The sequence below is a fragment of the Misgurnus anguillicaudatus genome, chromosome 25 (assembly GCF_027580225.2).
Source record: "Misgurnus anguillicaudatus chromosome 25, ASM2758022v2, whole genome shotgun sequence".
Taxonomy (NCBI): domain Eukaryota; kingdom Metazoa; phylum Chordata; class Actinopteri; order Cypriniformes; family Cobitidae; genus Misgurnus; species Misgurnus anguillicaudatus.
This window is the reverse complement of record NC_073361.2, coordinates 25,214,568-25,230,654: the sequence shown is the minus strand read 5'-3', so window position 1 is coordinate 25,230,654 and position 16,087 is coordinate 25,214,568. Positions and strand designations below refer to the sequence as shown.

The following is a 16,087-nucleotide window of genomic DNA, read 5'->3' as shown; positions in this document are numbered from 1 at the left end:
GAAAGGTCACACGTTACATATGTGAAACGCACCCTTGCAGACCATTTTAAACAATAAACTGAGTAGTCATGGGCCGGTTACTGGTTTCAAGGTATACCAAGGTTTTAAACAGTCGAAGTTTCAAAACCACTTACATTTTCTGCAATACCGTTGCAAGGTATGAGCTGGGTTTACACAGAATTAATTAAATCATTAAGTCATGTAATTTACAATTTTTTTTTCTTTTTTTAAAGGAAATTATCATTTAAAGGCTTTATTTTCACCCAGCATACATGCTTGTGTCTAGTTAAAAATTTTAGTGTTGCAATGGCAATACCGCAATACCGTGAAACCGTGGTATTTTTGCTTAAGGTTATCATACCACCAAAATCTCATACCAAACTGAGAAGTTGTGGTTTAAAAGTACATATTTTTTATTTTTCTTGGCAAAAATTGAAATAAATCTTGGAATGTATTCCTTACAAAAAAAACGTAATTTCTTCTTGACCGAACAAAGAAAGACATAAACATCTTGGATGACATGGGGGTAAGTTAAAGGAACAGTATGTAGGATTGTGGCCAAAACTGGTACTGCAATAACAAAACTTGTGGCTAAAACTGGTACTGCAATCACACAACAGGGGCCTATACCATGAAGCCAGTTTAGTTGGTTAGCCAGGTTTGTTTAGGATTAGTTTGTGCAAATCCTGAGTTTTGGGTACCATAAAAATAGCTTGTACCAACAAGGGATGCACATTGGCTTGGTTTTGTCAACTTGAAACTAATCCTGTTACCCTGAGTTTGTTTAACCATTTTCATGGTACAGGCCCCTGGTGGCCAATACACAAAATGACAACATAAACATCAGTTGAGGGCTGCAACCTCATTTTTTAAATGAAAATATCCTGGCAGGACCACTGTTGTCAGTGATATAAGTATTTGAAATGAAAATGATTTCTTAATGTCTAGTGACATATCAGGACCATTTTATGATTAATTGATATAAATTAATTACATACTGTTCCTTTAATTATCAGGATTTTTTTATGAAAGTGAAATATTCCTTTAACTGCGGCAATGCACGTGCGTCCAATGAAACCGTCTATATAAGTGTTCCAGTATGTCAACTGGTAAAGCATTGCATAAACAAAAACAAACGTCATGGGTTCGATCCCAGGGAAAATGCAAACTGATGAAATGTGACTCTACGCGATCAGCAAAATCATATTTAAATCTTTCCCCAGACACAGTGACAAAGATATCAGCCCTTGAGTTTTCCCAAATTCAGTTTCCTCCAGGCCAATTACGCTGCGTCTCCAAATTCCCCCTTTCCTGCATTTAGCTACAATTCAGCAGATTACAGCAAACTCCTCACTGTGACTCACGTGTTAGCGTGTTACGGTCTTTTTACATAATGACAGCTAATACGGGCCACCAAGACAGACACAAAAAGGGATCTTTTAACCGTTAACCTTTCCTCTTTAAAAGTGCAACTCTTTTGGCATCCTCCAGATACTTTATAAGGTCACTCTGCGGAAGCATACAAGATCTGTAAAGCGGCACATTTTCCGAATGATGACAACAACGCAAGGCTGAAATAAAGTTTGAAAGTGTTTAAAGACAATGCAACACTGCGTCAGCTCCGGCATTCCCGTTGCTCACGGTCCGTAGCTGCGTGTGGAGAAGAGCTGGAGGCCAAAACCAGCGGTCACACGCTGCTGGCTCTCAGAGTTACTCTACTACCCAGCTGGGGTCAAGGACCCTCCATCACCCCGACAAACAAAAGGGGATTCCTACAGACCCTGGACGACACGGCACAGACACAATAGGAGGCTGGAAACACCCCACACGACATACAACCCCCCCCCCAAATCCTTATTAAAGAATACTCGAGCAAAGCAAAGATTAGTGAGCTGGATCTGATCCAAACGGCACTGCCATGAGAACGCAGTAATGGTGCATGCAAGAGCAATCATCCTGTTAATCTACATTCACTTCTTTATTATGAAAACATTTCTTAATGTTTGAAATACACTCCAGTTAAGATTACAGAGTGGCTGTTTTATCACAAAGTTTATCCTTAAAACAAATAGTAACTATGATTAAAGATTTTACATTAAAGTCTGTGTAAAGTCATTTTAGAGAGTAGTTTCTATACACATTATAAATGTTAGAAATGTATTACTGAAACATGTTACAATAGGGATGCACAACTAATCAAAAAACTAATCGGGATTACAAATACAAGTAAAACAATTACATAATCGTCAAAAGCTGTCCATTTCTGTTACACTGTTAAACAGTTTTTCGCAATTTCTGAGATTAGGATTTTTGGGGGCGGAGCTAAAATGGTGGCTTGATGATGCACTGGAGCCACCGAGCATGGCCCCACCTCTAACAAAATCGCGAGTTGTAGCGCTATTTGAAAGTTGAGAGACACGGCAGCTCTTCCACGAGTGGGTGTGGTTTCGACACCGATAGTGGACACGCCCCCAGGGAATCTTGCTTATTTTTGTTAACTTATTTTATTTGCTTGGCAATTTGTATCATTCACATTTGGTTGGGAAGTTAATATCACATTTATCTGTGTTGTTGTGACAAACTAGAAAGTCTGGATATTATTTAATATACACTCACCTAAAGGATTATTAGGAACACCGTTCTAATACTGTGTTTGGCCCTCTTTCGCTTTCAGAACTGCCTTATTTCTACATGGCATTGATTCAAGAAGGTGCTGAAAGCATTCTTAAGAAATGTTGGCCCATATTAATAGGATAGCATCTTGCAGTTGATGGAGATTTGTGGGATGCACATCCAGGGCACGAAGGTCCCGTTCCACCACATCCCAAAGATGCTCTATTGGGTTGAGATCTGGTGACTGTGGGGGCCATTTTAGTACAGTGAACTCATTGTCATGTTCTAGGAACTAATTTGAAATGGTTCGAGCTTTGTGACATGGTCCATTATCCTGCTGGAAGTAGCCATCAGAGGATGGTACATGGTGGTCATAAAGGGATGGACATGGTCAGAAACAATGCTCAGGTAGGCCGTGGCATTTAAACTATGCCCAATTGGCACTAAGGGGCCTAAAGTGTGCCAAGAAAATATCCCCCACACCATTACACCATTGCATTAATGAGAAATTGAACAGGTGTTCCTAATAATCCTTTAGGTGAGTATAACTCTAAATGTGTTTAAATAAAGAAAGGAAGTCATAAATAACTAAGATAGCATTATGGAGAGTAAATAATGGGCTATTTTTTAATTCTCAGTAAATTATTCCTTCAAGGCCAACATACAAAAAATGTTCTCCTATCTCAGATAAAGTAGAGATAAGTAAGCCATAAACAGTGACACTGTTGCACTTTTACACACTGATCAGCTGGTACTCAGTCAGCAACACTGACTTAACCCATGGCTTGGGTTTACAACGTAATACTCCAACTCCAAACGTTATCCTTCAAATGGTTAAAAATACAGGCAAATAAACTAGTGACGAACTGACTTCTGGTGTTATCTTTGTTTAACATTTCTGGCATTGTTGAATGAACTCACAGTGTCAATGTCAAATAAAACTTTCCCTTGATGGTATCCAAACAGATAAGACACAAAAAGGTCATCGACCGTGCAACCAAGGCCTGCAAATTTACACCCGGACTGCAAATAAAATCCCAGTATGTTATTTATCTTACTGTACCTTTGGTATTAATAGCTTCCTTTAGGTGAAGCAGCACTTCTGCAAATCTCCGCACATCGTTGACCAGCTGCATTATGTATTCGGGTTCGGCACCTGCCGTGTCCACGCTGTCCGACCCAGAGCTTATGGAGCTGAGGGATCCGCTCTTCACCTTTCGGCCCAAACCCGAGGACCCCGAGCCGGAGGAGAGGGGAAAAAAGTTGGAGCTGGACAAGCGTGCAATTCCCAGCGAGCGCTTGTTCGATCCTCCACTGCTTTGCTGCAGCATCCCGGCACCGAGCATCCCAGCTGCATCCAGTTTGAAAGGAACCTTGTGCAAATTCCCCTGGAGATTCTCAAATTCCCAAAGCTTCCTCAACACAGACAGCAGGGCCTGTGTGCACAATGGAGTAAACGTATATTTAAACCTCTAATGTTTAAAGACAAGACCACTTTCACCTGATTATGCCGAAAACGCTTCTATTCACTGGATTTTATTCACCTACACAGGGGAGAAATCCAAGCTGTGCACTAATAGTAATGTCTTCTTGTGCACTAAATAGAATTATACAACTAAATCAAAAGTGTTACTTACATATTAAATAAAGAAACCTTTAAACAGACTATACATTGATATAATGGGGTGCTTTTTGGGAATGCTATATTAGTTACAAAGAAACCAGGAATTTTAACATCTGTAGGACATAATAAACATTGCATGCAATTTATTAGGAAATACATTTATTAGGAAAATTAGTTAAAGTTTTAGGGTTAGGAAATAAATACTTTTATAATTATTATAATATATGCAAATTGTACTGTACTTCAAACTATAAATTGCATAATAAATAATGAAAACAAAACATTGTTACAGCAGTTCCCTCCCAAATAAAAATACAATAGAAACCATCATGGCCATTCTATTGGATTTAATGGTTATAATAGGAACTTATAATGGGTTTTAATGGAAACTATAGTGGACTCTACTGGTGTATTGGGTTCAGTTGGTGGGATCTTATCTAAACCAACATTAAATCACACTGGAATACGACCCAAAACACACATAAAGGAATTTTGTAATGGTTTTAATGGTAAACAGCTGATGGTTCATAAGCTATTTGGCATTTTGTGTTATAAAGATATATATAACAAAACTATGTTAAAACTGTAGAATGAAGCTAAATGAATAAAACAATCACATCAAATACACAAATACATAATTTACAATACATACTATAATACAAACTATACACAAATACATACATTTATATAAATAAATACAAGAGTCGAAAAACCAAAACAAAAGTGCAACTGCACATAGTAACTCAAATTTACATATATGATGAGAAAAGTAAACTAAAAGTTAAGTTTCAAATGAGATATTTTACAACGAGACGAGTTGCATGCAGTCTTGAAATATAAAATATATGAAATATTGTGTGACACGGCGCCCATTACGGTTAGTTAGCCTAGTTAAGTTTTATTTAGGCTCTGTATTCGGTATCACACTAATTATGAAATTACAAAAAGCACACTTACTTAAGAAGCATGTCTGGATCACCGCACAGAGATGGGTGTACATCAGAAATTTAAACTTGCGATATCCGAAATAGCATTAAATCCCCGACTGTGCACCGTAACTGTCTCGTAAACCAAAGTAATGCGTGAGAGTTGCGTATTACGTTCCGCTTGCAATAGTCCCGCCCTCCACTGGTAGTCTCACTCCTGATTGGTTATGTGAGTGATTAGGCGGGTCCTTAGTCTCCACCCTGTAGCAACAGGTGCCTATGCCCTATCTTAAAGCTCTATATACGTCAAAATATTGACGTACACGACTCGTTTTTCGTTTTTGAGAAAAAATATCATTTATTAATAATTATTATCTTATATGAATTTACTGACTATTGGTTTTATTATAAACGTGAAGGAGGTTATTTTAAAGTAATTAGATTAGTCATAGGTTAGTTTTTTATAATGATAGTCTGAGAACTGAATGTGAGATATTTTGTTAGCTAATGTTTACAAGGGATCTAAAAAAAACTTTGCTGAATCAGTGGTCCATCTAGTGGTTGAATTTGTTATTTCATCAAAGAGGATTTTTAAATGTAAAATGTATATAAAAAACATATTTTAGACGCTGAGCACCAATTAAAGTAGCCATTTTTAAACAATTACTAAAAGTAGCATAAATCTGAATATAGCTCACACTAAATTACTAGTTTAACAAATATAAACATTATAACCTACTACATGGTTTATTGCAGTCTTTAGTTTTGCAAGCTTTGTAAACTAGATTAAAAATGACTCCGAAATGGTCAGTTGTTCAAACACACAAATGCAGCCCACAAATGGTGGTATGGGTTAAAGTAATGCATCGTCCCAGCCTAAAAGCTATATTAATTTAATGTGATTTGATAATTATTCAGTGCAGGCTATTTTCTTTGACTTATGTGGGTGTAGTGTGCTATATGTGGGCATGTAGAATAATGTTGAAACATATACTGGCTCATATGCATTCTCGTGGGAAAATAGATGCATTCACTGGCTGGCGCCGTTAGAGCTAATGATCAATCAGGTCTAGCTGCATTCATAAGCACCAAACAATGAATCATTTAGACAACAGACTAACATTTGCATGAACAAGGTGAAATAAACTGCATATTCTCATACACAATATATATTTTAAGAAAAAAAATTAAGTTTGCTGTGACAAAATTTAGCATTTAGTCAATGTCAACATTCTGCAGCCCGGAAGGTTCAGTAATAAGGTTAATAATTAATAACAGAGCACTTAGGCTTTCTATTTCTACTTTTAAATTAGCTATATATATATATATATATATATATATATATATATATATATATATATATATATATATATATATAGACAGAAGGCAAAACGTAGCCTATGTACACATATTATTAATATTATTTATTTATTAGTATTACAAATAGATAATTAACGAGTTTATGCTTTAAATGTACATTATTGTAAAATATTGTGAATTTATGTTACTATTAAATTTATATTATTTATGTAAGCATTTTATATAATAGTAATTGATAATTATTTTACCTTTGTTGCCCTCTAGTGGCCCTACCTATTACACCCCCTTCCCCCGCTTTGCATACGTAATTACGTCAACTGCTAGGTCCTTGAAGAAGCGTATACCATAAAAACTGTAACTGTACCGAGTTTACCTCTATTCAACGTCTTGTGTACTATCGGTGCACACTTATAATTTATATATATAATAATGTAAACATACGATAGTTTCAAATCCGTGCTTTTTCTTACGCTTGATAGACTCATATTTGTTTTACACACTCCGGTCAGGATCTTTACAATAGTCACACAGATTTTATCCATTTGGCCGCAACTGCAATAACACGGCAAAATGTGTCAACCGTACACCCTCAACTGGATCGCGACGGGGTTCTGACCCGATCCGCTTTCAATGCTGTTGAATCCGGCTGTGAGTTTTTAATTACGGTTGGTTTCAGCGGAGGAGTTTGACATGTCTGTCGCGGCCGGTGGAGGGACGCAGTGCGCGGGGCTGGGCGCTGCCGCCGCCCCGGGCTGCTGCTCCTCCTCGTCGTCGTCGGGATCCGGATCTGTCGCGTTATTAGGCGGAGGATCGGGAATCGCGGGCCGGTTACCCAGCCGAGTACTCGAGCATGTCTTCTCCTATCTGGATCTGTCGGATCTGAGTAACTGCTCGTTGGTGTGCTGGCACTGGTACAACTGTCTGGCGGATGAAAACAGTGAGGTGTGGCGGAGTCTGTGCGCCCGGGTGCTCAGTGATGAAGCGATGCGCTCTGATATCCTCTGCAACATCACCACTTATAAAGATAAAGTAAGATCTAAAGTAATGTCATTATGACTCTAACGCATTGAATATGCAAAAAAGGTAGCGTTATTTCTAACCATGATGTAGTTCAATTTGTAATCGATGCAACGACGAAAGAAATCTAATGACCAGTATAAACATACGCAGTTTACCATTAAAACCATTACAACAGTTCTTTATGTAATGTGTTTTGTCCTTTATTTTAGTAGGATTTAATAGTGTATTATAGGACTTATTCAGCTAGATAACATCTCATATAACTTGGCATATTACCAGACCCACAGGGACCATTGTAGTTTCCATTAAACGTCGTACAATACCCATTATAACCATTAAATATGCAGTTATGTATTTATTGTGGTTTTACCTAAAAATGTTGTGCATTATATACTGTCCATCTTTGAATTCAGCCAGATGAGTAGGTAAACAAGATGGTATTTAATGGATGACGTCATTTGTAAATATTGTGCTTGAGTAGGTTGCTTGAGTGGATCCCAAATCCTCTGAGTTATTGAATTATTTAATCGTGCGTTGTTTATGTATTGTATTAGATAGCCCAAACACTATGGTACATAAAAGTGACAATTGCATAAGATTGCAGGGACTTGAAAATATCAATGATTAAAATGACCCTTCTTCCCTGTCCTCAGCTAAAGTCCTTCCAGCACGCCCTGAGCTCTCACGACTGCTCCAGGAATGTATACATCAAGAAAAATGGGTTTACGTTGCATCGTAACCCTATCGCCCAAAGCACTGACGGTGCCCGCGGAAAGATCGGCTTCTCGGAGGGTCGGCATGCTTGGGAGATCTGGTGGGAGGGACCTCTTGGTACGGTGGCAGTGATCGGCCTCGCGACCAAGAGGGCTCCCATGCAATGCCAGGGTTATGTGGCACTTCTAGGCAGCGATGACCAGAGCTGGGGATGGAATTTAGTAGACAATAATCTGCTTCACAACGGAGAGGTCAACGGTAACTTCCCGCAGTGTAACAACGCACCAAAGTACCAGGTAACATAGTTTGTGACGTTATGACATTATATTTTCACATTTTAACTCTGGTCATAAAGTCTTGTTTGCAGCACACATTTTTACAATATGTATAAGTCTCGATGTTTCTGTGAAGTTTCAGCTCACAATATCCCACAGATCATTTATTATAGCATGTCCAAAGTGTCCCTATTAGGGTGGGAGCAAAAACACTGTTTTGTGAGTGTGTCTTTAAATGCAAATGAGCTATTGCTCTTCGCTCCCTTACCAAAAGAGATGCTTTGGTTAAAATAGGTCTGATTTCGCAAAGAAGCACAGAAAAATAGCAGACAGCTTTCAACTTACTGAAGACAGAAATGATGGTAATACGAGACTGTCAGTCAGCAGCCGTGGGCGGGACTTTAGCAGTGTGACATCACATTGATAAGAGAATCAAAACAGCATGTCTAATGAGACACATGAGAGGGATTTTTTTCATTGTAGGGTGCTTGTGTTATCACACTATCAAGACACATTTATGTCCAAACACCTTGCAAAAGTGGATTTTGTATAATAGGTGTCCTTTAAAGGAATAGTCTACTCATTTTCAATATTAAAATATGTTATTACCTTAACTAAGAATTGTTGATACATCCCTCTATCATCTGTGTGCGTGCACGTAAGCGCTGGAGCGCGCTGCGACGCTTCGATAGCATTTAGCTTAGCCCCATTCATTCAATGGTACCATTTAGAGATAAAGTTAGAAGTGACCAAACACATCAACGTTTTTCCTATTTAAGACGAGTAGTTATACGAGCAAGTTTGGTGGTACAAAATAAAACGTAGCGCTTTTCTAAGCGGATTTAAAAGAGGAACTATATTTTATGGCGTAATAGCACTTTTGGGAGTACTTCGACTCGCCTGAAAAGTCCGCTCCCCTTCTCACTCTCATAATGGTAGAGGGAGGGTGTTACTGCGCCGAGTCGAAGTACTCACAAAAGTGCTATTACGCCATAAAATATAGTTCCTCTTTTAAATCCGCTTAGAAAAGCGCTACGTTTTATTTTGTACCACCAAACTTGCTCGTATAACTACTCGTCTTAAATAGGAAAAACGTTGATGTGTTTGGTCACTTCTAACTTTATCTCTAAATGGTACCATTGAATGAATGGGGCTAAGCTAAATGCTATCGAAGCGTCGCAGCGCGCTCCAGCGCTTACGTGCACGCACACAGATGATAGAGGGATGTATCAACAATTCTTAGTTAAGGTAATAACATATTTTAATATTGAAAATGAGTAGACTATTCCTTTAAGAACCATCCAGATAAAATAGAAAGTTGACATAAAATGTGGCCAAGGACAATTTGGGTTTTTTTTAATAGGTTGTTAGAGGCTGGTTTATCAGACCTCATGACAAAACAAAAACAGATCTATATTATCCAGACTGACTTTTGACCGTGCATATTACTGAGAATTTGAGTTTATCTTATCAGTCCACGCATTTCTTAAGAATTGTTCACACAGTTATTTTGGTAAAAATGACCATATAATTTGACTTGAATGACTTTACCAGTAAATACAGAAATGTGCTTTTCACACTTGCACCAAGCGTACATATTTTTACCAGTAAGATATCATTCACACATCAGTGCCAAAATAGCGGTAAACTCTGTCAGACCACTGTGGGCCGAGGTCGGTGTTGTGCTGTAAACAATGGTGCAATGGTGGGTGATGACTTTATATCCGCAGTCTGTATGTTTATTGTTTCTACTCCTGTGGCGAACACTGCAAAGAAAGTGCAGAAAGTGTGCAAAGGACATGGGCAATTCAGCAAATAGATACTAAACTGTTATAAACAACTCTGCTAAAGAGATTTAGCCAATTTAGCATCTTACGTGTGTTCGAATTCAAGCACCGTGTAGGAATAAATGTCCGTAAAATGGCGGGAGGGAAATGCGCGCAAAGCCGTCTGACAACATACTGGTAATCATGTTCTCTGTTTATACATAACATTTGTACCAGTAAATTACTGGTGATCTTACAACTTGTCTTACTGGTAAATTGGCAGAACCGATTTAATGATATTTTAAAAATATCTGCAATTTACCAGTAAAGACTGTACGTGTGAAAGCAGTTTATGACTTATTTCCTGTAGCATCTGTGCCACAGGAACACAGACTGTGTGTTTAAGCAATGACATCATCACAAACAAATAAAAACTCTGTGTATGTTTTAGTGATGCACCGATGTATCGGCCGCCGATATTAATCGGCCGATATTTGATGAATTTGAAACCATCGGCATATCAGCAATAGCACAAGAAAGGCCGATACCGATTGTTTATTAATTAACTGCATAAAGTAATCCATTATATGTAAAAAATGAGTTAATGTTGTTAATAAAATAAATGCTGAATAGCAAAAACCACCTTTGAAGGTTGTCATGGTATCTTATTATATTTGTTTTAGCTTAATTTGTGCCTCTCTTATTATGTTGGTCAGTTGAATGTTAATTAGATCCAATCCATGTTCAGTAAAAATTATTTGATGCAGAAATAAACTAGCTAATAGACCAACTGTATAGTATTGTATACAAGTGTTTAATATCGGTATCGGCCAGAAGTTGTCTGTTTAAATCGGTATCGGCCCAAAAAATCCTATCGGTGCATCCCTAGTATGTTTTGATCATCGTTCTGATTTTGATCTCTAACAAAAGTCCTTTACAATTATCTTAGCTTTTTGCTCAAATTTTTTTATTTTTGAAGAAACCTACCCATATTTGAGAGGTGATAAAAGGGACAAATAAAGATGGGATGAAACAGATTTTTTGTTTGTTCTTTAATTTGATTTATTGTATGTTTATATATTTAAAGAACTATTTTACGAAAGGCATTAAACTTTTGTAAAAATCATAAAAAATATTGCCGGAATAAGTTAAAGGACAAGTTTGGTATTTTACACTTAAAGGCCTGGTTTCAGATTGTTTATGATGAGGTAGAGCGGTTTTGACTGAGATTTGGACATGTGATGCTGTCCCGAGAATTTTCGAGTGTTTCTTGTATCACCTCCCACCTCTACAATAGGTCTATAGGTGCACAGGAACAATCCTTCAGTGGTCAGGGGTGTTCACTGATATGCTCACACAAAAATCGCTGCAAAAGATGCCCTCCAACAGGTGTTTTACCATTCGTTGTTAACTTGTGGACCTATTTTTCCAAACGCCTCACACCCGTTTATTCTTCCGTTGAGAGCTTGAATAACAGACACTCCAGCCCAGTTGGTGGCGATAATCCGCCTTTGCCAATTGCAAGAACACAAACAAGGTTCCCGGCGCGGAGTAATACCGTACCTCACAGCACATCTAATACAAGTCAATGGAGTTGGACAAAAAATATGATAAAACCTGTTGGAAAGCGTCTTTTGCAGTGATTCCCGTGTGAGCATATCAGTGAACACCCCTGACCACTTGGTAAGTTTCACGTCTTTGTAAACGAAAGTTTAATGCATTTTAGGAAGAATTGTTCCAGTGCACCTGTAGACCCGTTGGGGGGGTTGGAGGTGATGCAGGAAACGCCCGAGAATTCTCGGGACAGCATCATATGTCCAGGTTTCAGTCAAAACCGTTCTATTTCAAAATAGAAAACAGGGCTTTAAGTGTAAAATGCAGAACTTGACCTTTAAATAGGTACTTAAATGTTGGTTTGCTGGTCATACTAATCTCTAAAAAATCTGCCAATGAGGTAAGAAAAAAAATCTTGAACCTTTTTCTTAAACACTAAATTCAAGAAAAATTTGCTTACCCCATTGGCATATTTTTTTGATTGTTTTATGCACAAAATCACTTAAATTTCATATTTTTGGGTCGTTTTGCTCATCAAGAAAAAGCATCTTAATTTTTACTTTTTAAATATTTTTACTGAAAACAAGACAAAAATACTAAGAATTTTTTTTCTTGAAATCATTTTTGCAGTGTGTGATCTGAAACTAGAAATTACTGCAAGAATTGTTTTGAGCGTTGCCTCAGCAGCACAGAAGGTCATGGGTACGATAGGGAACACGCATGCAGACAAATAGATGTTTACCTTGTAATGCACTGTAATTTGCTTTGGATAAAAGTGTCTGCCAAATGTAAAGTTTTAGTCTAATTTTGAACCTGTCATAAACCTACAGTACTGCGTTTAGTCCCACAGCCCAAGAAATGCAGGTTTAGATGAATTGGGGATGCCAAATTGTCCTGGATATAGATTATCCCATTTTTGCAATAAATATACCCATACATGCTAAAAAAAAATGAAAGCATTAAATAAATAAATCATAAACTTTAAAGGGACAGTAAGAAGGATTTTAAGTGTTTTATTAATCAAAAGCAATGTCTTTATTCATAAATATGTCCTTGTTGGTGTCAAATGACTTCTGCCAGTGATCTGACTTTTCTTTGTAAGCTTAGAATTTCTTCTCTTTACTTACATTAAACGGGTAAGTCCAAGGAAGCTTCCATGTCATTCCGCCATACTGATAAACTAGCAGAGAGGGACAAAAAGCACTAACCTAGTACCCACACGTTTCCACAATGCGTTTTCATTCAGAACACGTGAACTAGCTTAAACGGACAAGGAGATCAGTGAGTACATAACGGCTACCGTAGTTGCAACACGCATTTGGAAAAGCGAGGCGCTAGAGAGCACTGTTCGTTTGAACGCAAAATACAATTTCAACACTAGGTGGGGTAAATCCTAATTATTGTCCCTTTAAATTATGTTTATTTACATGCCATATCTCATATTTTTTCCGACAGATCGGGGAGAGAATCCGTGTGATCCTAGACATGGATGATAAGACACTAGCCTTTGAGCGAGGTTTTGAGTTCCTTGGCGTGGCATTCAGAGGCCTGCCCAAAACCTGCCTCTTTCCTGCTGTCTCGGCCGTGTACGGAAACACTGAAGTGACAATGGTATACCTAGGACGACCTCTGGATGGATAAGTTGGATCCACTAGGGGAAAGCTGCTTGGCACAGTTTCACATTTGGACTAAGAAACAGGCCGTCCTGGGAGAAATCAGTAGTTGTTGGATAGGGCCTGTTGAAGGTGAGGATGTCCGACATACATCTGCGAAACTCAGTTAAACGTCTATTTACTTTTAGTGCTTTTGGTGACCTGGGACACTTTTTTTAACCTGATTTAAATGAAATGTACAGGGGCAGCTGTTCGGTTTTATTAAATAGGTTAAAAGCCAAATTATAGATCAGAAATGTGGCAACATTTTATAATAACTTGAAATTTTACACGCATGGAGTGACTGTGAAGAGGACTGTGTTATCTGAAGACCACAATGGGTCAGACTTCCAAACAAATATACAAACGTACATGTAGGTAAATGTCACGAAGACCACACGCCAAAATGACGTACTGATATCTTACTGTTTTTTTCTCCAGAGCAGTTATCTGCATGCAGTATAAGCGTCTCTTCCTCTGATTTTTATTTTTTAAGGACAAGCAAAGGTAGTATGTTGTTATTCTATTTGTTACTGTACATTTTAACTGTGATGTAGAAGTGTATAGTATTTATTTATTAAGGTCTATCTTTGCTATAACCGAGGGTATGGAGACTACAAATAAACTCTAAATTGTGCCAGTCTGTGAATGTATCTCAGTGTGGTCTGTTATGTATTATTGGATATGTAGGTGTGTATTAATTTGCAATAAGTCTATATAAGTTAATAATATTTTAGTGGCATCTAGTGATAAGATTATGAATTGCAACTAACCTTAATTTCGAAACGCAATGAGAAGCTACGGTAGCTGGCCACAGGACAAGCATTTCGTAGTGACGAAATGCGCTGTGTAGGACAGTTTGTCTGTTTAGTGCTACTGTACATACATTTTGTATACACTCAGTGTTGGGAAAAGTTACTTTTAAAGTAATGAATTACAATATAAAGTTACTCCCCAAAAAGTAACTAATTGCATTAAATAGTTACTTTTCATGGAAAGTAATGCTTACGTTACTTTTACGTTACTTTTTCTTACTTGGCTGAGGCTTGATATCTTTCAGGCCTTGTAGCTGTTTTTTATGATCGCAAAAATGTCAAACTCTGGCCTGCCATCTCCGTTTCTGACTCAAACTGTTCCCGCTCATGGGCACAGAGTGCATCATTCTATGTTCAGTTTAATTCAGTACATTATTTTATTTTCTAATTGAAATAATTATATTGAAAAGTAACTCGCATTACTTTTTTTCAAAGTAACTGATATATTAATGTGTACATTTATAAAGTAATGCGTTACTTTACTCGTTACTTCAGAAAGTAATATTACTACGTAATGCGCGTTACTTGTAAAGCGTTACCCCCAACACTGCATACACCCCTACGAAAATTAACCATGTATTTCTTTGTGGCAAAAGTGTAGTAACCATGTTTTTTTTGGTGTATTGATTAATGTTAGCAAAACCATGGTTTTACTACACTAACCATGTTTTTTAAACTATAGTAAAACCATGGTAAATTTTGTGTTAAAGCGTAAAAACGGCTCATTCTTTGGCAATAAAAAAATAGTTTATGTAAGGGCTTTATACACCACTGATAATATAGTTCTGTATTTTATATTGCATTTCTGTTAAGAGATCCTTCTAAAAGTTACACAATCCACTTTTAAAGGTGCGGACTGTGATTTGGAAAATGCTCATAGCATTAAATGCATTCAATCCCATCCTCTCTGCGAATGAGGAGACTTTCAACCAGCATAACAAAAATGTTTTAATGGACCTATTAAACCTTTAAAGGGTACTTTAACTATAAAGACTTGTATGGTTTAATACTTTTCATCTACTGCTAAAATCGATCAATAAAAACACATAAAATATTTATAGCTGTGTAATAGCTATGGAGCCCACCAATAGAGGGTATGCATTGACGTCACATTTCCACGTGACCACGCCGGAGCACGCCCTGTTGAGTGGCAAACGTTCAACAAAATGGCTGGTTTTCATAGCGCCTGCTGCAAAAATGCCAGTGAAACTGACTATTATCAGCTTAAATTGAATTAAGTTGGTCTTGATAGCAGAGGTAGAAAATACTTAGTTACATTAGTTACATTTTCCAAGCATCTGTGCTTTATTAGGGTGTTTGTATTGGGAACATTTTTACTTTAATACATTCTAAAGCATAGAATCATACTGTGTATTCTTTAATATTGCATATTAAAATTTATTAATACCTAATTACATTAAAATTGCATACTTTTACTTGAGTAAAAGTATGTTAATGTACTTAAATATTAAATGTAAAACAAAAACTTGCATTTATGAAATGTAATAGAGTAAAAATTTTGATATTATGCTTTGGAATGTATCAGAAAAACAGATAAAATACTTGAAAAAATAATTTTAAGTAGAAAGTAAAACCTCTGCGTGATAGTGATCCTTGCAACTTGTCAACCCACCTGTGATCTGTGGACTTTGGCATGAATGATCAATTTACTTCTCCTTTCTGTGTTTTTTGGCAGTCTGTAAAACGATAGCTCCGAATTCTTGTTAAATCTGTTAGCAACAGTCTATCGCACAACAGCTTTTTCCCCATTAAGACGTGTTTTCCTTGTTTTTTCGCTGATTTCACAC

The 16,087-nt window shown here is 37.3% G+C and overlaps 2 protein-coding genes across 2 annotated transcripts in view; one reads left to right on the top strand and one right to left on the bottom strand.

Annotated features, from left to right (window-relative positions):
• Nucleotides 1-5,351, bottom strand: part of arhgap29a (Rho GTPase activating protein 29a) — a 57,454-nt gene extending 52,103 nt beyond the window's left edge. Inside the window, exons 1-2 of the mRNA XM_055182506.2 lie at nucleotides 5,195-5,351; nucleotides 3,677-4,049 (exon numbers count right to left, since the gene is read on the bottom strand). Of these exons, the coding sequence (XP_055038481.2) occupies nucleotides 3,677-3,959 (283 nt within the window). The 5' untranslated portion in view covers nucleotides 3,960-4,049; nucleotides 5,195-5,351. The remainder of the gene's footprint in view (nucleotides 1-3,676; nucleotides 4,050-5,194) is intronic.
• Nucleotides 5,352-6,973: 1,622 nt separating this feature from the next.
• On the top strand, nucleotides 6,974-14,113 carry fbxo45 (F-box protein 45). The gene is made up of 3 exons (XM_055182498.2): nucleotides 6,974-7,512; nucleotides 8,157-8,513; nucleotides 13,268-14,113. Exons 1-3 carry the CDS (start codon nucleotides 7,174-7,176, stop codon nucleotides 13,451-13,453), a joined length of 882 nt encoding a protein of 293 aa, XP_055038473.1. The 5' UTR covers nucleotides 6,974-7,173; the 3' UTR covers nucleotides 13,454-14,113.
• Nucleotides 14,114-16,087: the final 1,974 nt, after the last annotated feature.